The following is a 22,639-nucleotide window of genomic DNA, read 5'->3' as shown; positions in this document are numbered from 1 at the left end:
TTTTGTCTGGCTTCATTTTACATCAGAGTGCAACTTAATGATGCTGAATGGCTCATTTCAATATCAAATAAACAATCAACAACTGCACATGTTTATGCCAGGGTTTCGTATTTCATAATCAGCTGCTAGAGTGCGGTTCTAACCTGGGGGGTGGGCACCCCCTGGGCATGCGCCAGAGAGGCCGGGGGGTGCGCAGAAATTTGTTTTGTGTTGAGGTTGTGACCAATATTCTGCTTGGGAACATTATCATTTGTTCAAATCAAAACCAAAATTAAACATGTTTTGGTCCCCATTTAAAGTTATTAAGGTATTGATTAATGTCTCAAGCAAGAACCATTGTAATTAATTACTTAAATCATTTTTAGTGCGTATGCATGTGTAGAAGTTTGGTTGGGGGTGCGTGGCTTGTCTTGGGCACCTCCTTCTTGGTCTTGTCTTTTAAAAAAGAAAGGTTAGGAACCACGCAGCCAGACCATATGTCCAGTGTTGATTGGCCTATACTCTGGCGTGGACCACTGGGAATGTTACCCATTGACAGATCCAAAGCTATGAGCAAACATGTTTTCCCCCCAGGACACGCAAAACATTGGACAGTCTGGAGGAGATATTTGTTAAAAACATTTGTTACTTTACAATCACACATTGTCAGAGACTTTGCCATAGCCTTATAAGTAAGTTTAATGTTGAATTTGGTACTTGAAGCAATTATACTTAATCCACCCTAATGCACTAACTATTTTTGTAGGAGTATAGAGCAGGTGTGGGCTATCCTATTGGGATAATGAAATTATCACATGAGATTTATCTGACCATTTAGAAGACTGTGGAGGTATTGGGGGGGTCGCAGAGGTTTGCATAAAACCTTCAATGTATGCCTTTGTGTTTGTGCAATATAACCGTTCGATAAACTGATATTTAGTAACAGTATTTACTTGTATGGTTAATATGATTTACGGTACTTTTCCTGTGCATTTCACATTAAAATGTAGCATTAGGGACAAAAAAGTTTGGTGTTTGGAATATGACAGGCGGGGGATTGCAAAAATATTGTTACAGTAGGAAAAAAGAAAAAGGTTTCAGAACCACTGCCCTATACAGTAAGAATGACCTTGGTCACAGTGGCTGTTTCATCACCAATGTGCAATGTCAGACAGGGCAAATATACTTCCTAGTGGTCTCCAGTTGGATATGGACCACATATGACAGCTGGACAGCATACAGTGTGACTAATATCCATGAGTCACATTTCACCTTGCCTTAAAGGTACTGAATGGTGGTTACCCCCTCCCCCATTTCCGTTTTGAGTCACACCACCTCATCATGCTGGGCTTTGTTTACTCCTGAGGGTAACACACTGGATCCCACAATGTGGACCTAGAGGGTGCAAATCATCTCCTAACTCGTGCATGTCCTTTCCTCTGTCCTTTGTCCTCTGTCTTTGTGTCTCGCTGTCGTCCTGGGTAAAATCTGGTTCACATTGGATATTCATTTCTCATTAAAAATACACATGAGCTACGTCATCTGAAAAAATAAGGCTTTGTGGCACATTTGTTTTTATTTCATAGAAACATAATGAACAAGCCTTTTTTCAGATATTCAACAGTTCAAAGTTCCATGCACAGCTCCTAGGTGCTGGTAGATGCAGGAATGTTCAATACTTCAAAAGAAAGAAGTCTACCGCACACTTTCTTGACTTTATGCTCGTTTTATTAGAGCGATTAGAGCTTTTTTCAGATATTGCAATATATTTTGGTGTTAAATGAATGTTATATAAAATAATATGTGTGCCTTCCTGACTCAGTATCATGGCAGTGGTAGTGCCCCCCAAGGCTCATAATATCCTTGACACGCGATTGCACAGTACAAACCAAGATGATTTGAATCTTAAAGGGACATTAAAGCATTATGCATGCTGCTCACTGTGGTACGTACTCCCATATGTAAATGTATGAAGAAAGTCACGCTTTTGAGGAGGGAAGGAAAGGGGTACGTTTCAAACAGCTTTTTTTTAGCACAATGTTCATGTTGTGATCAATATTTTGTTGGCTAAGAGGATACACATAGCCTGCAAAATATTGAAACAATTATTGTCAATCTGACCTCTTAATAATATGAAAAAGTGTGTTAGTTAATGTATTATCTTAATGGTACTGTAGTATTATTGAAGACTATATCATGGGTTTCAAGTTTCAAGACCTTGAGTTTCCAGTTTCTATATTCAATATTGACCTCAGAAGTGTTATAGTTGTATGTATTATTTTCAACGGTTTGAAACTTTTTTTTCTCCCTTAGGTCAATATGAAGAGTAAAGTTCTGAATTTACACCTCTCGAAGTTGGATGGCTACCACCGTGATCAAATGCTGAGAAGACTGCATATAACATCTGGTCTGGTTGACCTGAGTTTTCTGTGCCCTCACCATTGAATAGTGCATTTCCACCTTTGTGGAAAATCCAGCACACACATTCACACACATACACTACTTTTTTATTTGGATTGACCGATACGGTATACATATATCATTGCGCAATCCACATTTGGCTTAAAAAGTCTTACTTACACAGCACTTAAGTTTCTGTTCATAATGCCATAAGAATTAATGTAGAGGCTGCCACTCTCTTTCTCTCTCTCTCTCTCTCTCTCTCTCTCTCTCCCTCCCACACACACACACACACATTCTCAAAATACTGTACTTCAATTCAATCAAAAATGTGGTTCATGCACAACTAATTATTATTATTATTATTATTTACCTCAGGACCTTTTAACAGCTGCATGCTTAGGGTGAAAGTTTTTGAATGTGTGATTATTTTTCAGAATTATTATGTGGGAATTTCTTAAAAAGTTCAACTGTGTACTACTTCCCTTCACAAGTCTAATTTCGTTGCTACTTATTTCTGTACATGGGAACAAACCTCTTCCTTGTGGGTGAATGACAGTAACTGTGTATACTGTAAGAATTGTGCACTTAAACAATTTACCTCTATGCAAGCTTTTAATATTACCAGTTTAAGGGATTATTCCAGACACTGTGATCTAATCATCTCTAGTCTCTAGAATATGATTCCATTCATGTTTTATTTCCATTAGAATTGTTTTATTACATTCCTAAAATGGCACACTGAGTAGCAGTAACGATGTGTGATGTGTAATGACAGGAAGTCATTATTAAGTCCTCTCTGTCTTAGAGGATAAATGCTGAAATGTTGTGCCCTTGTTTTTATCTTAGTGTATAGAGCAGGATGTGGCAGTAGCTAAGGAAATCATGTGTGTGTATAGATAGAAGTAGCCAAGATTCTCTCTCTCTCTCTCTCTCTCTCTCTCTCTCTCTCTCTCTCTCTCTCTCTCTCTCTCTCTCTGTCTCTCACGCACGCACGCGCACAATGAGTGAGAGAAAGACAAATGTGAACAGATGCAACATGCCTCGAGCACTGTAAGTAAACTACAGTAGCACACATTGAAACAATAAAGTGACAGATCTTTATTTCATTGCGCTGTTTGTCTTTCTTCCATTTATCACTTCCTGGTGCCTCTCATTCTTGGAGTATTTGAGGGGGCGAGTGGGGTGGGGTCACAAAACTCTGCATGTAAAAACAGGGATAGAGAAGATGACAAGCAGATAGAGAGAGGGGAGACAGAGAGAAGTGTAGAGTGAATATAGTTGAGCCCTGAAAGTACATCCCACTGCTTAGTGTCAGCTGTGAGTCAGAGAGCAAGAGAGAGAGAGAGAGAGAGAGGGGCTGGGTCTTGGTCTTGCATGGGCAGGTTACAAACTGCATGCAGCCACCTGAAGACCAGGCAGTCGGAGCGAAAGTTTTTCCAGTGTGGTGTGTTGAGGTGAGGTCAGGTGGGTGTGTAGTTGACGTCGCCGTGGACTGTGCATGCATGGTGGAGCACGTTGTGGCGTTTGTTTGGTCGTCTCTATGTATAAGTATGAAAGTAGCTCCCTGAGCAGTAGCTGCAGAGGCACAGAGAGGATTTTGCCCGCTCCAGCTCCTTCCTAGCAAAGCCGCCGAGAGGGAAAAGATGAAGGATGCCATCAGCAGCGCCCTGGCAGACTTCTTCTTCGAGTACGAGACCCCCCGGCAGGTCCTGGTGCGGAGCAAGCGTGTGGGGATAGTGTGCCGGCTCATTCAGCTCGGGGTCCTGGCTTACATCATTGGGTAAGAACACTGGACTTTTCTCTCTGTCTTTCTCTCTCTGTCTTTTTTTTTTTTTTAACGTCTTGGCTCTCTGGAATGTCCAGATGCATGCATGGGGAAGTGGATTGGTCAATTTTGTGCATGTTTTGATAACGTCTGTGTGTGCGTGTGTGTGTCTGTGTGTGTGTGTGTATGTGCATGCACTTTGTGTGTGTGTATGTGTGTGTGTATGTGTCTATGTGCATGCACTTTGTGTGTGTATGTGTGTGTTTATGGGTATGTTTGTGAATGGGCACTTCTTTGGAAACTTGAGTTAGAAGTGTGGGTGATGCTGTGAGAATTGTAAGCAAATGTTCAGCATTTTGTCACAGTGTTATTACAACCCAAATGGTAAACACAATCCTGAGTTGAGAAAGCCACTATGCCACCATCAAAGGGGCACGCTTAACTTTATTATCAACTGTTTGAATTTTGTCAACACATCAAAGAGTGCTTCAGTAAACGGACAGAGGGACCTATTGAAGAATAGCTGGACAGTATGGTCACCCTTTAATTAGTAACCAGATAGAGTACAAGTCCCTACTTGTTGTGAAGCCGTGACAAACCGTTGACAGCTCCGAGTTACTTCACTTTACACCAAGTCATTTCCCCTTTACTTGCGCAAAAAGCACTTTTAAGACTTGTTTATGGCGTGCATGTGTGCGAGAGAGAAGAGGGTCTCTTAATGTGTCATGAATGGTTGGATTTCAGAGATGTGTGAAGAGACACACACTGCACTGTAGTATTACAGTTGTTCTCAGTCGGATGAAGTGTGTTTGGAAGTGGGGGATAAAGGATGGGTGTACTGCTGAGAGCGGAATGCGGACAGGCATTCGTGAGCAAGCATGTTCGCAGGCAGACGGGCGGGTGGGTGTGTGGGTGATGTGTACTTGCATGCCGGTGGTGTCGTGCTTGTATTGTAAAGATGAGAGATAGGATGTGAAGGGTGGGGGAGGGGCAACATCCAGGAGGGCTGGAGGTGAGGTTATGTCATGAAAGGGCTAGCCAGGCCGTGCCCTCCTGGTGACGCAACAGCTTCAGCGTTGCTACCAGTCAAGTCAAGAGCAATGCAAGTAACTTTCTGAGTTCCCGCAAAATCGGGAACTCCTCCCACTTTGTTGGGAAGCAATCAGTCATTAGCAAACCAAGGGATACCATTTGGGAAATGTCGTTTGGGAAATGTTAGTTTTTATGCTCTTGGTCAGACCAAGTCTCAAAGAGATTTGAAAGTCGATGATAATCAGGCTATGAAAGGGCAGCAAGGGTGGACAGACTGACCACACTGAGGATAATCAAGGTTAAGACTCCAATGTAACATTCAGTATAACTTTCATCATTCATGGGGTTTTATGCAATGCATGTGAGTGCATCTTGGTATATGTTGCCATGCCACTTAACATCTTTTAAGTATAAGGGTTTCCAACCACTTTGGTCATGTGGCTAGTGTTTTTTTTCCAGACTGTTCTCATTGCCTGATGAAGAGCCTATAAAGGTTGATATGATAATCTAAAGCAAGGTGTGTTGTGTGCCCACAGGAATGTTTGTGACTGAAAGCCTGGCAAGTAAAAGAACAGGGTTTAAGTGTGACGACATTTTTTAAAGCAATAAAGCACTTTCTGCTTTCTGCTTTTAAAGCACTTTCTGCTTTCTAAAGCAATAAAGTACTGTAACCTTGGAGCAAAACCAGTGAGCTGACACTTTTTTTTAAACAAAAAAGTGCCAGTGGTTACAACACCAATCATAATAGGCCTATTCTTTTTACGATTACATGATTTCATATTTAAAAAATGAAAGTAAAATATTGCCCCACTATTTGTCATGCTTCTAGTGAGAGGATGGCAATATATGACAACTTCATCCGAGTCGTTATTCTACATGCATCAAAAAATAATTTTGCATGGTATTTTTTAAAAGCAGTCAAAGCTGAGCAGCTTCATTCCAATTATTTGCATAGAAAGTCAGAGAGCAGGCTTGCTGAAGATAACAGGCCATACTGTGTATATATTATTTATCTGATCAGAATCAGACATCTATCTCGCTTTCTTGAAATTGTCATGATTAAATGTAACATTCGCATATACCAATTTCATTTTTTTTGTGGCAGCCATACCATTATCCCCAAGATATTTCTTTTGAAGTCTGCTGCGTGTCTCACCAAGAACAATCTGAAACGTTGCGTCAAGCCCCTTAATTTCACCCTCAACAGTATAGCAACAGTCAGCCAACGTCTCATCAGCCCACGTCCTCACCCATTGTGATGGACATCAAACTGGATTCGATTAAAGCCTGTCCAGATCTATCTAGACGCCCTCCAGGGTGACAGCTGAGATCTGAGATGAGATCGGTCGGGAACTTTAGAAGATATTAGAGTGCTTGAGGGCTTTTTCTTTAAACAGACGAGAATGAATTGGGTTTTGGTTGTCCTGCCTATTCCTCTCTGACATCAGAACATTCAAGAGAAACTCCCAAATGTAAGAAATGATAGTCTTGGGCTGATAACTGAGATCTGTGAAGGTCATCATGTAAAGCAAGTTGCTCAGATATAGCTTTATGTTGGAGTTAAGTCTGATTTAATATTTGCAGATTCAGTAGATAAGGCAGTAAAGAATGTAAAAGATGTCAAATAATGGTTATATAAGAGATCATGATCAGATAGAACTCAGGACATCATGTAGAACTCAGTAACTGTCGTCATAGGTGAGAACCTTGTGCAACATTTATTGTACCATAATGTTTGAAATAGACAGACTTTCGTACTAACCACCACATCATCTTGCAATTATGAGCATCAGCTAATCACACATTGTCCCTCAAGCCATCTTGAAATACATCATGTACTGTTGTGAAATCTACCTGGGTTGATTGCGTCAGAGAGTAATGCTATTTTCATCATTTTTGCATCATGATATGAATACAAAAAGTATTGTGATTTTAATTTAATTTAATTTATTTATTTATTTTTTAAAGATGTAACCTGTCATTCATTGGTGGTAATATTGCTGATTTAGCTCCAGTGTCTGGTAATAGGAAAAACGATTCATAATCCACATTCCAGAAGGCAAAAAAGTAGGACGTTATTTAATTTATCTAAATGCGGCATGAAATTACTTTCCATGCCCTGCTTGCCTCATCACTTAGAAAAAAACTCAAGTGAAGTTCCTGTAATATTTCTCACTATAGCTTCTGGGGAACTTGCAAGGTGGCTCTTGAAGGGAAAAGTGAAATCCACCATGAAATTCTTGTTTTGGTGGATGGTTCCAGGGTGAGATTTGTGGAGGGGGATGGGGTGTTGGTATACTCCAACTTGGGTAAATGATTTTGCTCTCCGGTGGAGGAAAGCACCTCATAGCTTAATGCTTTCCTCCCCTACCGATATTGCATAAGAACTTAAAAAAGAAACCAACTCATCACAGCCTGGTTGGGTCTACATTAGACTTACAGAAGGTTTTTCCCCCTTCAGTTTAACTACAGTATGAAAGAAGAGTTGCCTCTCTCTTGAGTTAAATGGAGACTCTAGTAGGGTTACCCCATGGAAACAAACTGAAAAATGGGGTTCACCCTATTACAGGTCAATTATGTTAAGGCAGGTGGCAAACTCAAATTGACCGAGGGCCAAAATCTAAATCTGCAATGAGTGTGAGCTGTCCCTGGCCTGAGCCCACTCACACACACCAAATGTGACACACCAAATTTCATGTTCAAGTCTTATTAGGCTATATATTAATGGTGCGTGTGGGCCACCTGTAATACACATTTGAAATTATCTCATTCATTGGCCCCCGGGTCTGAGTTTGATATCCCTGAGTTTAGGTATCAAACCCTACTGTTGACTTAAGATGCCTTCAGGCAGGGGCCACTCCTGACAAACTTGACCAGGCACGAAAGAAAATCACTTGAACAAGCTCCTAACATCACTACAATATAATGGGGACCCAATTACTGCCTGCCTGCCTTTAGGGTTTGCACGGTTTCGTGTCATTATAGTCAGAGGGGTCAAAAGTAAAAGTAAATGTATGGTGTAAGTACGACACTGGCACATGGTTATTACATAGCTATTACACCATTTACTCTATTGTACCTACCTAATGAGATAGATGAGTTGTTACTGAAAAACACAAAAAAGCTAACAAGAAACCACCAGCAGAGTCAGCTGATTGTAAGGCACAGGTCTACTGGTTACTCAGATAAGTTACTTGTGTTGGAAGGAAACTGTGTTTCTTTTTTACTTTTTACTTTTGACACCTCTGATTATAGTACAACATGTTCTTCTGACTAATGTCTAATCTCATCTTTGCCACAATGATTTCTTATTTTTTTAATATAAGAGCCTGAATGCAGCGTCTGTGTCGATCCAGGGACCTGGGTCAATGCAGCGTATATGCAGTATCAGGCGTAAATGGGTTAAAAGTGTTGTATGCACTGTATTATTGCTAGGTAACTGTTTGTGTTGTCACGTTTAAACAAAATTGAAATACAGTCCAGAAAACTGTCATAAGAGGGTAAAAATACCATTTGGGAGCAGTACATGGTGCCTGCTACCGTTTCCAGTTCTCAAACTAGACCGCTAAACATGGCAACTAGTGTTGTGACACCATCACTAGCAAATGGTACATCCAGTTAATTAATACAGCGCTGTTGATACCATCTCAAGATAACCATAGAATTTGCTTATTTGTTTGCATAAACATTTGCACAAACATTTACCCAACAGGTCATACAACTATTAACAGTGTTCTTGCACGGTATAGGCTATGTGATCTGGTATTAAGCATACATTTATGTTGCTGATTCAGTTGGTTCCACCATCAGTTATTCGGTGGGGTGATGAATATCACACATTCCAGATAGTAAGCTCTCGAACGGGTTCACTTGAATTTGGCATGAAATTGCTTTCCCCGCCCATCGTTCCTTGGAAAAGTCAAATCTGCATATGTTCAGTGGAAGATTTGTCAGCTTCATGCGTATTGTACGTGTTGGATCTTGTCATATTTGCTTCTTCTTTATGTGCCAGGTGTGAGGCAACTGTGAGTCAATGGTGTTAAAACAACACTGTCCATTCAGCATACTTTACCACTGCACCGCACCAGGGCGGTTTAAAGCTTTTTTTAGGGCCCTGGGCAAAATGGGACTTGGGGCCATATTAAAACATGATGCTAGTCAATGCACCGTTACCATTCAAACTCACTATACAGTATACCCTTGGTGGCAAACACATTCATGATTGTATACATGCTCACTTATCTGTGTCCCGTGTTGTTTTACTATTGGGGAGGAACTCCCTAGAGAGAGATTTTGATAGCAGTATCAATGCACATTTCAGTCATTGAATTTAGATGGTGAGTCACAACGTTACCATTGCTGTCATTTGAAAACAATTACATAACTACCAAGGTGCCCCCTTTCAGCTGGTGGCCCTTGGCAATTGCCTGGTTGTGACAGGCCTGACCATCTTGCCCATCGTGCTTCCTCATGGCTTATCTGTCAAGCTGACAATTACTCAGTTCACAGATGTGGCAGCTCTCCTCTCGCTATCTCTCAGCATCTTGTCTTGTAGCAGCTCCTCTGCCCAAGAGAAGGCTCTATCTGTGCAACAAACCACCAGTGAAGATTATACAAAGTTTAGGTTGTATGTGAGCACATAAAAGACTTAACTCTGAAACACATCCTGCCGAACAACAGGATGTGTACAGTCATACTGCCTTTTTTATTGTAGCCCGGGTTTATTACTCCACTGTAACTGAGCTGTGAAGTTCTATGGAGAGAAATCGCCACCCAACACATCTGATGAATGAAGATGTGTCCATGTGTGATGATGTTGCATATGGTTTGTGTATTACATAATGTTGACAGTATGCAGTCTGACTTATCTTTAGTGTCTTATCTATACTATCTATCTATATATTTTATGTGTTTGTGTCTTTGAGTCAGTTATTTATACATTTATCTGTCTTTTATTTGCTTCACACTTATTTTTTTTATCTGTTTCCATTTTTTTTAAATAATTTGTGCGTCAGTGCTTTTATTTGTGTTAAACAATGAATAGACAGTGACTGTACAGGAAATGCACTGTAAAAATAGACTTGACTTGTGACTGACTGGAATGGGTATACTGTTTGTTTGATTCTCTTATTTCCCAGGTGGGTCTTCATCTATGAGAAGGGCTACCAGATCGAGGACACTGCCATCGGCTCCGTCCTGACTAAGATGAAGGGAGTGGGCTACACTAACGTGAGCGGACAGGAGAGGCTGTGGGACGTGGCAGACTATGTCTTCCCAGAACAGGTTAGCGCTCCCTTGTATTCACAACGCATTTGAAATCTCAAATGTCAATGTTTTCCCCAGATAACCCATTGTATGCAATTACCCATTTTTGATGCGAAACCAAAATTTAACTAATCAACCTTGATGTATTGAAGTCAGAATGGGATAGTATCCTATGGTTCCTCTAATGTAGCTATCCACATGTAACTGCATGTGATATTATGAGTCCACTGTTTCTACAGTTTGTAACACCAACCTTAAAGGGACACTGTGCAGGAAAAGGTCAAAAAAGGTACTGCAACTATGCTGCTCATTGAAACTGGGCTGCCTATTGCCAAATTTGATCTTTACATGAAAGTTTACTAAGTAATAAACAAATATTTTCTAGAATGGTCCAAGTACAGTCATTTTTGCAGCTAAAAATGGCTATTTTTGGAAATTCAAAATGGCGGACCATGGAGAAGATCCCCCTTTTCATGTATGAAAAGAGTCATTTTCCCAGCTATAATGAATACTTAAAGGGACACTGTGTGAGATTTTTAGTTGTTTATTTCCAGAATTCATGCTGCCCATTCACTAATGTTACCTTTTTCATGAATACTTACCACCATCATCAAATTCTAAGTATTCATTATGACTGGAAAAATTGCACTTTTCATACATGAAAAGGGGGATCTTCTCCATGTTCCGCCATTTTGAATTTCCAAAAATAGCCATTTTTAGCTGCAAAAATGACTCTACTTGGACCATACTAGAAAATATTTGTTTATTAATTAGTAAACTTTCATGTAAATATCAAATTTGGCAATAGGCAGCCCAGTTTCAATGAGCAGCACAGTTGCGGTACCTTTTTTGACCATTTCCTGCACAGTGTCCCTTTAAAATGTGATGCTGGTTGTAAGTATTCATGAAAAATGTAACATTAGTGAATGGGCAGTATGAATTCTGGAAATAAACAACTAAAAATCTCACACAGTGTCCCTTTAATGCTATGGTAGAGTGAACGATATAGGGAATAAAGGATACAACATTACATTTTGCTTCACTACACCTAATTGATCTAGTAAGTATAACCCGATAATAGAGAATTGAGAACAACACTCTAAGAAAGTGTTGAGAGAATTTGTGTTATTTCTGACGCAGTACTGTACATCTTTGTGCTGAGAGACAAACCATTTTGTGTCATTTCTGACACATGTTGCTTCTCAGAGTGAAGAGCCATTTTTATTTGGGTGTCTTCACTTCCTTTTGGTTCAGTCTGAGCCAAAGTGAGAGTATGGACCCCTAAACTAGTGAAGTCAAGTGTTTGAAAGAACATATCTCACATAGACTAGTCATGAAATGGTTGGTGTAAGTTCATCAATGTAGCAAACATTTTCCTCTCCTTGTCCTTGAGACAAGGATGATTTCAGCTTATCTGTGGGTTATTCGGGTTATGGCAGGATAGCCAAGTTGCCATAAGTATTGACCATACATTACAGTCACTCCAGTGGCAGATACAGTGTGTGTTACACACCAATGTTAATAAAACACTGTATGTAAAGGACTGTGTGTGGTGACAAACGATTTATATGGCAAAAAAGCTCACCTGCACTACAGTCATTGTATACAGTCCCTGAGATGATATCTCGTGATATTATCCTTGTGATATGCTGCACAGATATTTGTTGACGGTCTGTGACCAATGATCACAACCACCCAGTTTATTTACCAACAGGCAATTGCACTGATCCTCTATCCAAACAGATATGTGTATCATCTCCACTGGATAGATACCGTCGTCATAACAACACTAATACTTGCAGAGCATGTTGACCAAGGGTGTTTCGACCTCTGCTGCGTGCAAACAGTGAATGATTTTCAGACGTGCAACATCTCATGACCAAATAGAGCAAAGGAAGGCAGGCAGACGGCACCTTAAAGGTCTTGCACATAGCCAGACATGACCCATGACCAGAGACGTCCATGATCTGCACACTCGCATGTATTTAGTCTCGGGCCGTGACAAGAGAGAGCACACTGTGTGCACTACTGCTTGTCAAGGGGAAGGGGATTTTAAAACAAAGCGCCGCAGGTTGAAAAATTGTAACCGCTGTGCCGCAGCTCCTTTCTTAATCGTATGGAAGACTCTGACCTAACCTCCTTCCCTCCTCCCCTCCTACCCCTCCTCCCCTACTCTCCTACTCTCCTCCGCTCTCGTGTCCTTCCTTCCCACAGGGTGACGCTTCGTTCGTGGTCATGACGAACTACATAATCACCGCAGGGCAGAGACAAGCCAAGTGCCCAGAGGTATGTAAACACTTTTGCTGGATGTATGGACGTGCCTTTCAGACACCCCCAACACCACACACACACACACACACACACACACACACACACACACACACACACACACACACACACACACACACACACACACACACACACACACACACACACACACACACGGGACGTGACACCACTTTCACACACACACACACACACACACACACACACACACACACACACACACACACACACACACACACACACACACACACACACACACACACACACACACACACACACACACACACAGGACGTGGCTTTCAGACACCACTTTCACTCAGGGTGTGCTCAGAGCCCTCTCACCTCACTTCCCATAAGGATTACAGGAGACCAGAAAAACATACAGCTAAGGAAAGGGGAAAAAACAAGATGGATGAGATGTCACATTACTAAGGTACACTTCCTACTGTAGGTTTCATGTGGTACATCTCAACACAACCCTCTTGAAGTCTTCATCAAGCACAGAGCAAACACAGGGCAAGAAATGTACTGGAGACATGCTGTACCCTTGTGTCCTTATTTTTTTTGTCTAGAAGATCACATCTTCCTTTCCAGCCTAAAATGACTTTTTTTTATTACAGTCTTATCTTTGTTTGAAAGAAATCACAAGATGTCTTCACTTTTGATCTTTTCTCATCAGCAAAAAAGAGAAAAAAATATATTGAATTTTTTTTTTTTCAAATCTTAAAGTCTGCTCCATACTGTAGACTAGTCTGCACTTAAACGATTTTAAGCTGTGGTATTGAAGTCATATATTATTGGACTTGTATCAAGCTTCACTCTACACTGTATGCAGCAAGACCAAATTTCGATAATCAATCAATCAATCAATCAATTAATCAATCAATCAATCAATCAATCGACATGATAGATTTCGGCTACAAAAGTTGTGGCCACATGATTGAGATGAGTGTGATGCCATGCGTTGCTGCCATGCCACATTTTTATTGGACCCCTTTTATAGCTCAGCAGCCAGGTTATAGCACTTTATTTACTTTCCCCTGGATTAGACCCTTCCTGCTCTAGATCTTCAAGTACCGTACATCATTCACACTGAATGTTTACACAATGTAAAAGAAACATTTTTACTTCAGCGTTCACCGTGCTGCTGCCATCAGGCACATTTTCACGGCTTACCTGTTAGGTGCTGACAGTCCTACTTTCAAGCTGTGATCTGTAACAAGATGAATGATGTGTCAGAGAAAACCTGCAGTGACTGGACAGGAAATGGCCTGTGATCTTGACATGGTGTCATTTTGCCTGGAGCACACTGCAAATTTGAAAGTTGAAAAGGTGAAAACAAGTGCAATTACAATTCAATACAACAATACAATTTTTATAGTGTAATATCACAACTAAGTGACTAACATTTTGGTGTTACTGTTTTCTTCTTTGGATTGTCAAAATGTGAGTAATAGCATCGGAACATTGATCACTTATTTGCACCAAGTGGAAGAAAAAAAAAGAGTAGCACATTATTTGACGTGATATACGTGATGGTGTCACACAACTGTCGTAAGAATTGACTCATGTCGGGATATTTATGACTGTTTTCATAATGTATCACTCGATTTATGGAATGTCAAATGTTAAGGTGTCATGACATTCCATAAAACGAATGGCACTTTAACAGGCATAATCATCGATAATGTGCCGTTAATGTTCTTCACATGTGTCATGTCATTCTTATGACGGTTACATGACACTCCCATGTGGACCACATATCAAATAAAGTGTTACTGAAGAAAAGTAAAAGCTGCAGTGTGCTCCAGCTCCTCCTTTATACAGACACTGTCCTACTGTGAGGCATCACTGCCATCTGGATAATGTGTATGAGTCCTCTCTTAACTGGGCCATTTTTTGTCTTTCAGCTTCAAGACGGCAAGCAGCGCTGCACCTCAGACAGTGACTGCGAAGAGGGAAGATACAAACGTACGGGAAATGGTATAACACTACAGTCATACGCAGATACCTGCTGCTGCAAGTGTGCCCCCGCTCCCCTCACCACCACCTCTCGCACCTAAGTCACTATTCCCTACTCTTCCACTCTGGGCACCATTACGCTTCAGCACGCTCACACAGTCCCTTTATTTTCTTTGGGTTTAATCCACACCTGTTATCCACATGCTATCAGCACTTGGCGTAATTGTCCAAATCCAGCACACAATCAGGGCCGCGTTTCCAGAAAACATTTCAGAAGTACGTAAGCTTAAGTAGCACTGAAGTATGAGCTGCACCCTTGGCAATATATCACATCACTAAAAGTTTATACATAGGCCTACAATAACTTTGTAGGCCTACGTACAATATTTGTTTGGTAACACTTTACTTGACGCCGGTGTCATAAGCCTGACATTACAGTGTCATAATAGTGTCATGACACAGTCATAGATATAGGTCTTTGCCATAACCGAATGTCACTTAAGGCCAACAGTCATAAAATGTTTATGATATGGACATAATGTTTATGACTTATCTATGACTGTGTCATGACACTGTTATGACACTGTAATGACATGCTTATGACACCGGCGTCAAGTAAAGTATTGCCATTTGTTTTAACAAACAACTTTAAACAAACTTAAAAATGCAGACCGGTTTCAGGCTAGACGGCTGAAATCGGTCAGCGTTTTTAAGTTTGTTTACCCCAATGTAAAATAAAGGGATTATATTATAAATACAACCTTGACTCGAAGGAGAGTGCTTTGCATTCAGACATCTTTCTATGAAGCCTTTACAGGATTAATCAGATGCACCCCTTCTATCTGGAGAAAAGACTGAGCACTAGTTATCCTCTTCCTTTTTACCATTTGTTTTCTGGTAAATGCACAGAAAGTGCTTGCACGAAGTGCATGTGCGAGGTAAAATCATGTATGTAAGTATACATTTTAGTGATGATGTGAGTCCTGTTTTTGATATATTGCCAAAGGGGGACCTCAAACTTAAGTACTATTGAGGCTTAAGTACTACTTAAGGGTTTTTGGGAAACACAGTCCAGCTTTTCACTACAACTATGCACTTTTCTCTCTGTGATTTGCTCAAGACCGCCTTTGTGGGACAATTCCAGATCCATTGCCACCTGTTTAGATGATCTCAGTGATGTAATACTGGTTTTGGTGTCTTGTACCATTGTTTCAACATTCAGTGTCCTCTGCTGCTATTGAGATAACACTACTATGGAGACAGATTCAATGATGGATTTCTTGGCGAGGCAGTCGAGACTAAATTACATGACAGGACTGCCTTAGTTGTGTCTTAAACAGATTTCAGACGTTACTTTTATTGGCCAGTGGCATGTATGCCATACCATACCATAGTTAAATCAATAACAGTACTTTTATGAGTTACTGACATCTGAGGTTTGTACCATACCATGGCAATATCAGAGACATCGTAAGCTGTATGTCAATATTTTCCACTGGCGTCTCTGTTAGACCTAGTCTGGTTGTCGCACCAAGATCATAGACGGAGCTGGGTCTGGTAAACCTCCCATAGACAGGTGCCGTAGGTCTCAGAGGTGGGGTCAATGTACGTACTTGTTCCAAATATCTCAGTGTCCTATTGGACTAAGCCAAAGTCATAAAAAGAGTTCTTTCTCTCTGTCTGGACAGAGCCATGACTGCTCTGATGATGAATACATGTTGTTAGTTTTTATTGCTTCTGGATTTTTCTTTTGGGTTTTCAAGGACAACTTTTTTGAACAGGCAGTTAGTTCAAACACTGACTTTGAATGCCAAAGTCAATGTCGCCTCATAGGCAGTACGGGTGGGCCCAGTCTATGTCAAGGGCAGAGTCACTCGTGATACGATATGAATACAGTCATGGCCCATTTCATGCTCTCAGTCAGTCACAGGTTACAGAGTTCACATCAGCTAGCATGTTAGATAGGTATACATTAAAAACATTAAGGGTAACTCTTCCCAAATATTTGGCCCTCGTGTTTACCAAAAGACATTCAGGACTCCGCTCAGTTGATGAAAAGACAAACATCCTGCTGGTGAGATGGCTTTGGTCGTGTTTCGAGAATCGTCCTTTTTCTTTGATTATAATGTCACCCTTGTGTGTTATGTGGTCGCGTTTCTCTCTTAAAGTAAATTGACTCAGGCCTCTGGATCCGGTTTCGCCTGCTGCGCTCATGAATAATCCCAACAAGGTTTGAGGACACGCAGCAGTGAGAGCTGGTACAGCAACTGTTGCAGCCCTAACTAAACACGACATGGGGGCGGGTAAACACTGCCAATTATTCAGACATTTTTCATGTTGTGAGAAAGAAAAGAATTAGCCGATAAGATCAACAAGCACTTCAGTTAATAGCTACCAGACGCACCATGCCAGAAGACTATGTCCCACCACACACATACAAATAATATCTATAAGATAAGAAATGTAGTCTATTGCTGGCAACCAACAGTGATCTTTCCACACATTAATTATGACCCAACAACATTCATGGGAGATAACTGTGAACCTTTAGTACTGTCTGTTTCTCTATATAGTGCCCTTAAGTACATTGTTCAGTCGATTTACAGTGTGAAGTGTTTTGTTGAGGCTAATAGTCCTAATTGCGGATTGTTTTCTAGAGGATTAAGGGGAATTCTTGGAATAAGACTGCAGGTAGTTAGGTTTGGTCAGGCATGCATATTCAAATGCAATCTCTCTCAACATCTCTCTAAGAAACACAAAAACAAGAAGATAGCTAAATATTGTACCAAAACACAGACAGCTGTGGGGCATAGTGCTACTCTGCCTTATGGCAAAAAATAGAAGCACTATTATTTAATCTGGATAAACATGGCAATTCCTCATGATCAGTGCAGCTAAAAGATCTATTTGTAATTTTGCTTTGTTTGGTTGCATTCTGTGAAAGATCTGGTGTAGTCTTTAAACACAGTGGCTAGGTTTGGACCACTTCACGTTCTGTCTGCTGGGTCTTTTACCTTTTTAGGCCATTCACATCCAGCAGAAACAGGGGCTCTCATTTGGGGGCAGTAACTTGAATAATGGGGGTGGCTCCAGTCCAAACAAACGTGTCATTTGCTCCCACGGTCATGTACACTCACACTCACACTCGGGGCAGAAATGAAAAGATTGTTTTTGTGTGTGTGAGAGCTCAGCTGACCAGTGGTTAGACACTGTCCTGGACCAAACTGAGCTCTACAGCTGACCCTGAGTCAGTTTCAGCAGTGACTAAGCAATTATTTGGATAATAAATTCACATTGCTGCCAGCATTACCTGCCCTTAATGTGTTAAGACAAGGCCCCTATCATGAGTTGTTGCCAGAATGGTAATGACCCATCATTAAGCTGTTACCTTAGACTCTTGGTAGTGTCATAGCATTGATCTTATGATGTAGTTGAGCTTTTGCTGTAATGCAGTGAGCAGTGAGTTGGGTCATTGGAGAGCTTCACCAAAAGCCTACAGGTGTAGGGTCAAAGACGTCTTTGTCATTCAGTGTAACGGATACCTTCCGCCGACTGTAACTGGAAAAAAACATGATTTTTAAATTGTTTCAAGTGAATGGATGACAGCCGAGGCTTTCATGAATTCCCTGTAACAATAAATAAATAGAAAAGAGTCATGTTTTTTACAGTTACAGTCAGCAGAAGGCATCCGTTACACTGAATGACAATGCCATTTTGCACGTCTTTGACCCTGTAGCACTGCAACCTGTATCCAATATTGACACTTGTTTCTGGGAAATCTGACAAAAACAGTCTTGCCGTTCTGTTAAAGGGGGGCCCGTTTATAATGCATTAAACAAGGTAAACAAGGTCAACAGACCTACATGCTGCACATCCCGTATTTCAGGACATTATGCCAGTAGACCCAGCTGACCCTAAAGCAAAGTCAGTTCAGGGTCTTGGTGGCCATAACTGCTGTGCTCAGTAAGAGCCCTTGCTTTAGCCAACAGTCACCCATTTCAAGTAGGGGATGGAGAAGCAAGGCTACTGTAATTTTTAGAAATGTGTGTGCTTACTGGTGTATTTCTTCTTAATGATTATATCGATCTGGTGGTATTGTGATATGGTACCATGTGGATGTCTTGTTTGGGAAACATATATAGATATCATGAAGCTTTTCTTTCACAACCACCCACAGGAACTCTTGATAACCGACCACAGGAACTCTCCCGAAATCTCGATAACATCCACACGATGGTGATTCTCACTAGGCACATGTTCAGGTTACTCTTTGTACAGCTGTTTCAGTACACTTTTCAACACAAATGACTTGTTACAAGGACATAAAACCCTCTTGGACAATGACAACGCATCATAAGAACGGAATGTAGAATAACAAGGCAAATCAAAGATGCATACTTAGGAGCAGGTGAAATAAATCCACACTGCCATTAGAGTTATATACAAGGTGTCCCAGAATGGATACACACTATAAATTATAAAGTAGGTGTTTATTAAGTGTTTATCATCAGCTCTTCTCAAACTGATGTCCTAAGTCTTCGCTATGAGACCTGCAAAAGTCACTGAAAGTTAATGCAGCGTTTGAAAGTAGAACTGTGTCTGATTCGAGATGTAAGCCAAGCCTAGATGAAAATTCATGTCAATTTGAGAAAAGGCGGTGACAAAACAGAATATTACATGAATTTTAATACACCCACTGTACATTTAAAGTGGGTATACATTTTTGGTACAACCTATGGTATATTTAGAAACCTCACTGGTTTGAGAAGACGCTCATACTAAGCCTCTTTTCTGGTTCAAGTAGAACAAAACCCTTGTATGTGTAAAGGCCATAGATTCTTTATCTAACCATGTATGTTTTTCTGTCAGCCTTTACTGAAAGTCTTACCACCAATTTATAGATTGGTAAAGCAGACCATTATAGACGTCACGTCCTGTCGTAAAATATATCATGCATGTTGTGTCTTTGCCCAATGAGCGACATAGATCAGAAGGTGTTTTTTTCTTCTTTGTGGAAGAAAGATTACCATCTCCTATGTGAAAAACACGTAAGGGGAAGCACAGATGAAACAGAAAGATACGAATGATGCCAGTGTCAATGGTCTTGATGTGAATGTGGGTGTGTGCATGTATGGTTAAGGGGCGTTGATTACTGGCACGCTATTTTATGTACTCGAGATCTCTGTATGTGAAACTATATGTGTGTATGTGCCATACGATTTGCATCTGTGCTTCTAGTGAGAAGTGGTAACTGCATGGTCAGACCAAAAGTGATCAGAGTGGTGGAAGATAACACTTTAGAATAGGCTTCATATGTTAGCCAATAATATATGCCTAATTACTGTCAGTATAAGTGACTTATAACAATACTGTAGTGCTGTCTGTCCAAGGTCCTACTAGGGCCTTATTATGATTATATCAATAATAAAGGCCTTATTAGCAGCTAACAAGAAATGTGTGAATACTCACTGAACAAAAGATCGATTTTACATAGCATGTGCCTTATAAGTCATGGCTACAGACAGTCAGGCATGTATTAGTGGCTAACACATGAAAGTTAAAATAAAGTGCCACTAACAGTCTTCATTTCTCTATGGAATCAAAGAGAGTACAGAGGACAGAGACATTTTGCAGGCAGTGAAGTGAATAAGAAGCGACTAGAGCGTTGTGTGTTTATGTGTAAGGGAGTTGTGTCTGTTTGTCTGTTTAATGGCTAAGATAATAATAACCATGCAAGACCAGTTTGTTTGATTACTGAGTGGTCTGTTATGAGGGCTCTACATCTTATGAAGTCACAAAGATCTGAGATGCTTTCTTGGAGAAATGCACTCAGGAGATAAAGTACATGGCTTTGTTTGATGCTGTCTTGGAGAAACAGACTCGAGATACTTGGCTTTGCCAAAATTTAGTGAGGGCTTGGCTGTCTGTTTGCTGGTCCCAGGCTCATGCTGTATCTATTATCAGGCTAGCTATTCGCTGGCTCTGGACTCAGACAATGTGTTGGTGTACCAAGACAAAAAATCCACAATTCCCTTTGAAAACGATATAATCCTGCTACTGTAGTTTAAAACACCACTAAGTATTTTTTTTACGGTTTGATTGTTCTGCATGTTGGGAGCAAAATGATACTGTAACCTCATTAAAACAGAGAGAGAGGGACCACTTCCATTTTTAGTGTATTTATAGCACACAGAAAGTGCTGTATGTTCACTTTTTTGTGTGTGTTGAGGGGGGTTGGACCTCAGTTCGACAGGACAGCTTGGGAGATGACAGGAAGCAAAGTGGAGACTAGTGCGTAGGGCTGGGAAATGACACAGGTTGGACATGGGTCCCCAATGGTCTGGAAGTCCGTACATCAGGGGTGTCAAACTCCGGGGGCCGCATACAACCCATGTGGACCTCAAGCGGGCCGCATTAGTACCATCATCGCAAAAAAAAACCCTTAAAGCAGAGGATTAGTTTTCAGTACTATTGCGTTATCTTTTCAGCATGTCTTAAAAGTCTGTTTCTATATGTAGAAAGCAATGCAATACTATGCAAAATGTCATTGATTTCATTCATTCATTGCCAACCGTCAATGAATAAAATAGGGGACAGCTCATTTTGGCGGGGGGTCTGGGGGTCTTCCCCCAGAAAATGTTGTATTTCTTAGATGTAATTTCCTGCATATTAACGCATTTTAACATCCCGTTTCCCGTTTCAGCTCAATATGAACCAATACAAATACAATTATATTTATTATTGAATTATAACCAATACAATACGAATAAGAAATATTAACATTTGATCTCTATATATGAGGTCTATATATGAGCTTTATCAAATGCCTGTCACAGTACAAATTCACCATTTACAATAGAAGTGTGATGTGCACTTTACTACATGATGCAAAGACCACAAGCAGTACGGGTAGGGAACAACACCTCAAGCACCCTGACCCTGAGCACGGGGGCTCCGCAAGGTTGTGTTCTCAGCCCCCTGCTGTTCACGCTGCTGACACACGACTGCACAACGACCCACAGCACTAACCATCTAGTGAAGTTTGCGGATGATACAACACTGGTGGGCCTCATCACCAAGGGCGATGAGACTCACTACAGAGAAGAAGTAGACCTGCTGGCCAGATGGTGCAAAGACAACAACCTCCTGCTGAATGTCAACAAGACCAAGGAGATTGTTGTCAACTTCCAAAGGGTCCAAAAACAACTGCCACCACTGACCATCGACGGCGATGCTGTGGAGAGAGTGAGCAGCACCAAGTTCCTTGGAGTGCACATCAGCGACGACCTCTCTTGGACCACCAACACTACATCACTGGCGAAGAAGGCCCATCAGCGTCTCTACTTCCTGCGCAAACTAAAGAATGCAAGTGCTACACCCTCCATCATGACAACATTCTACAGAGGAACCATAGAGAGCGTCGTGTCCAACTGCATCACAGTGTGGGGAGGAAGCTGCACGGAGAAAAACAGGAAGACACTCCAGCGTGTTGTGAACACAGCGAAGAAGATCATTGGAGTACCACTCCCCTCCCTGCAGGACATTTACACCACACGCCTCACCCGGAAAGCACTGATGATCATCAAAGACACAAGCCACCCTGCACACAAACTGTTCAGCCTCCTGCCCTCTGGAAAGAGATACAGGCGCCTCCGTTCCCGTACCACCAGGCTGGCGAGCAGCACAATGCACCAAGCGATCAAGATGCTGAACACTCAACCCACTCTCCCTCCACTGTCAGCCTCTAGCCAGCAAGGCCACTGACAACCCCCCCCCCCCCATCCCCCACCACCATATCTGCGACTGAACATTCCACCTGCACTACTATACTTGTGACTGAACTTTCAACCTGCACTAACTCAAAACATGCGCACACACACACACACACACACACACACACACACACACACACACACACACACACACACACACACACACACACACACA

At 41.2% G+C, this 22,639-nt stretch overlaps 1 protein-coding gene across 3 annotated transcripts in view; it reads left to right on the top strand.

The window, feature by feature from the left end:
* Positions 1–3,636: 3,636 nt before the first annotated feature.
* Positions 3,637–22,639, top strand: part of p2rx1 (purinergic receptor P2X, ligand-gated ion channel, 1) — a 30,360-nt gene continuing 11,357 nt past the window's right edge. For 2 of the 3 annotated variants that reach the window (XM_063203544.1, XM_063203545.1), the window contains exons 1-4: positions 3,637–4,162; positions 10,318–10,462; positions 12,659–12,730; positions 14,641–14,713. In XM_063203544.1, coding sequence (XP_063059614.1) covers positions 4,026–4,162; positions 10,318–10,462; positions 12,659–12,730; positions 14,641–14,713 — 427 coding nt within the window. In that variant the 5' untranslated portion in view covers positions 3,637–4,025. The remainder of the gene's footprint in view (positions 4,163–10,317; positions 10,463–12,658; positions 12,731–14,640; positions 14,714–22,639) is intronic. The other variant, XM_063203543.1, reaches the window with a different exon arrangement.

This window comes from Engraulis encrasicolus, chromosome 7 (assembly GCF_034702125.1).
Source record: "Engraulis encrasicolus isolate BLACKSEA-1 chromosome 7, IST_EnEncr_1.0, whole genome shotgun sequence".
Lineage (NCBI taxonomy): Eukaryota > Metazoa > Chordata > Actinopteri > Clupeiformes > Engraulidae > Engraulis > Engraulis encrasicolus.
This window is presented reverse-complemented; position numbering and strand designations above follow the sequence as displayed.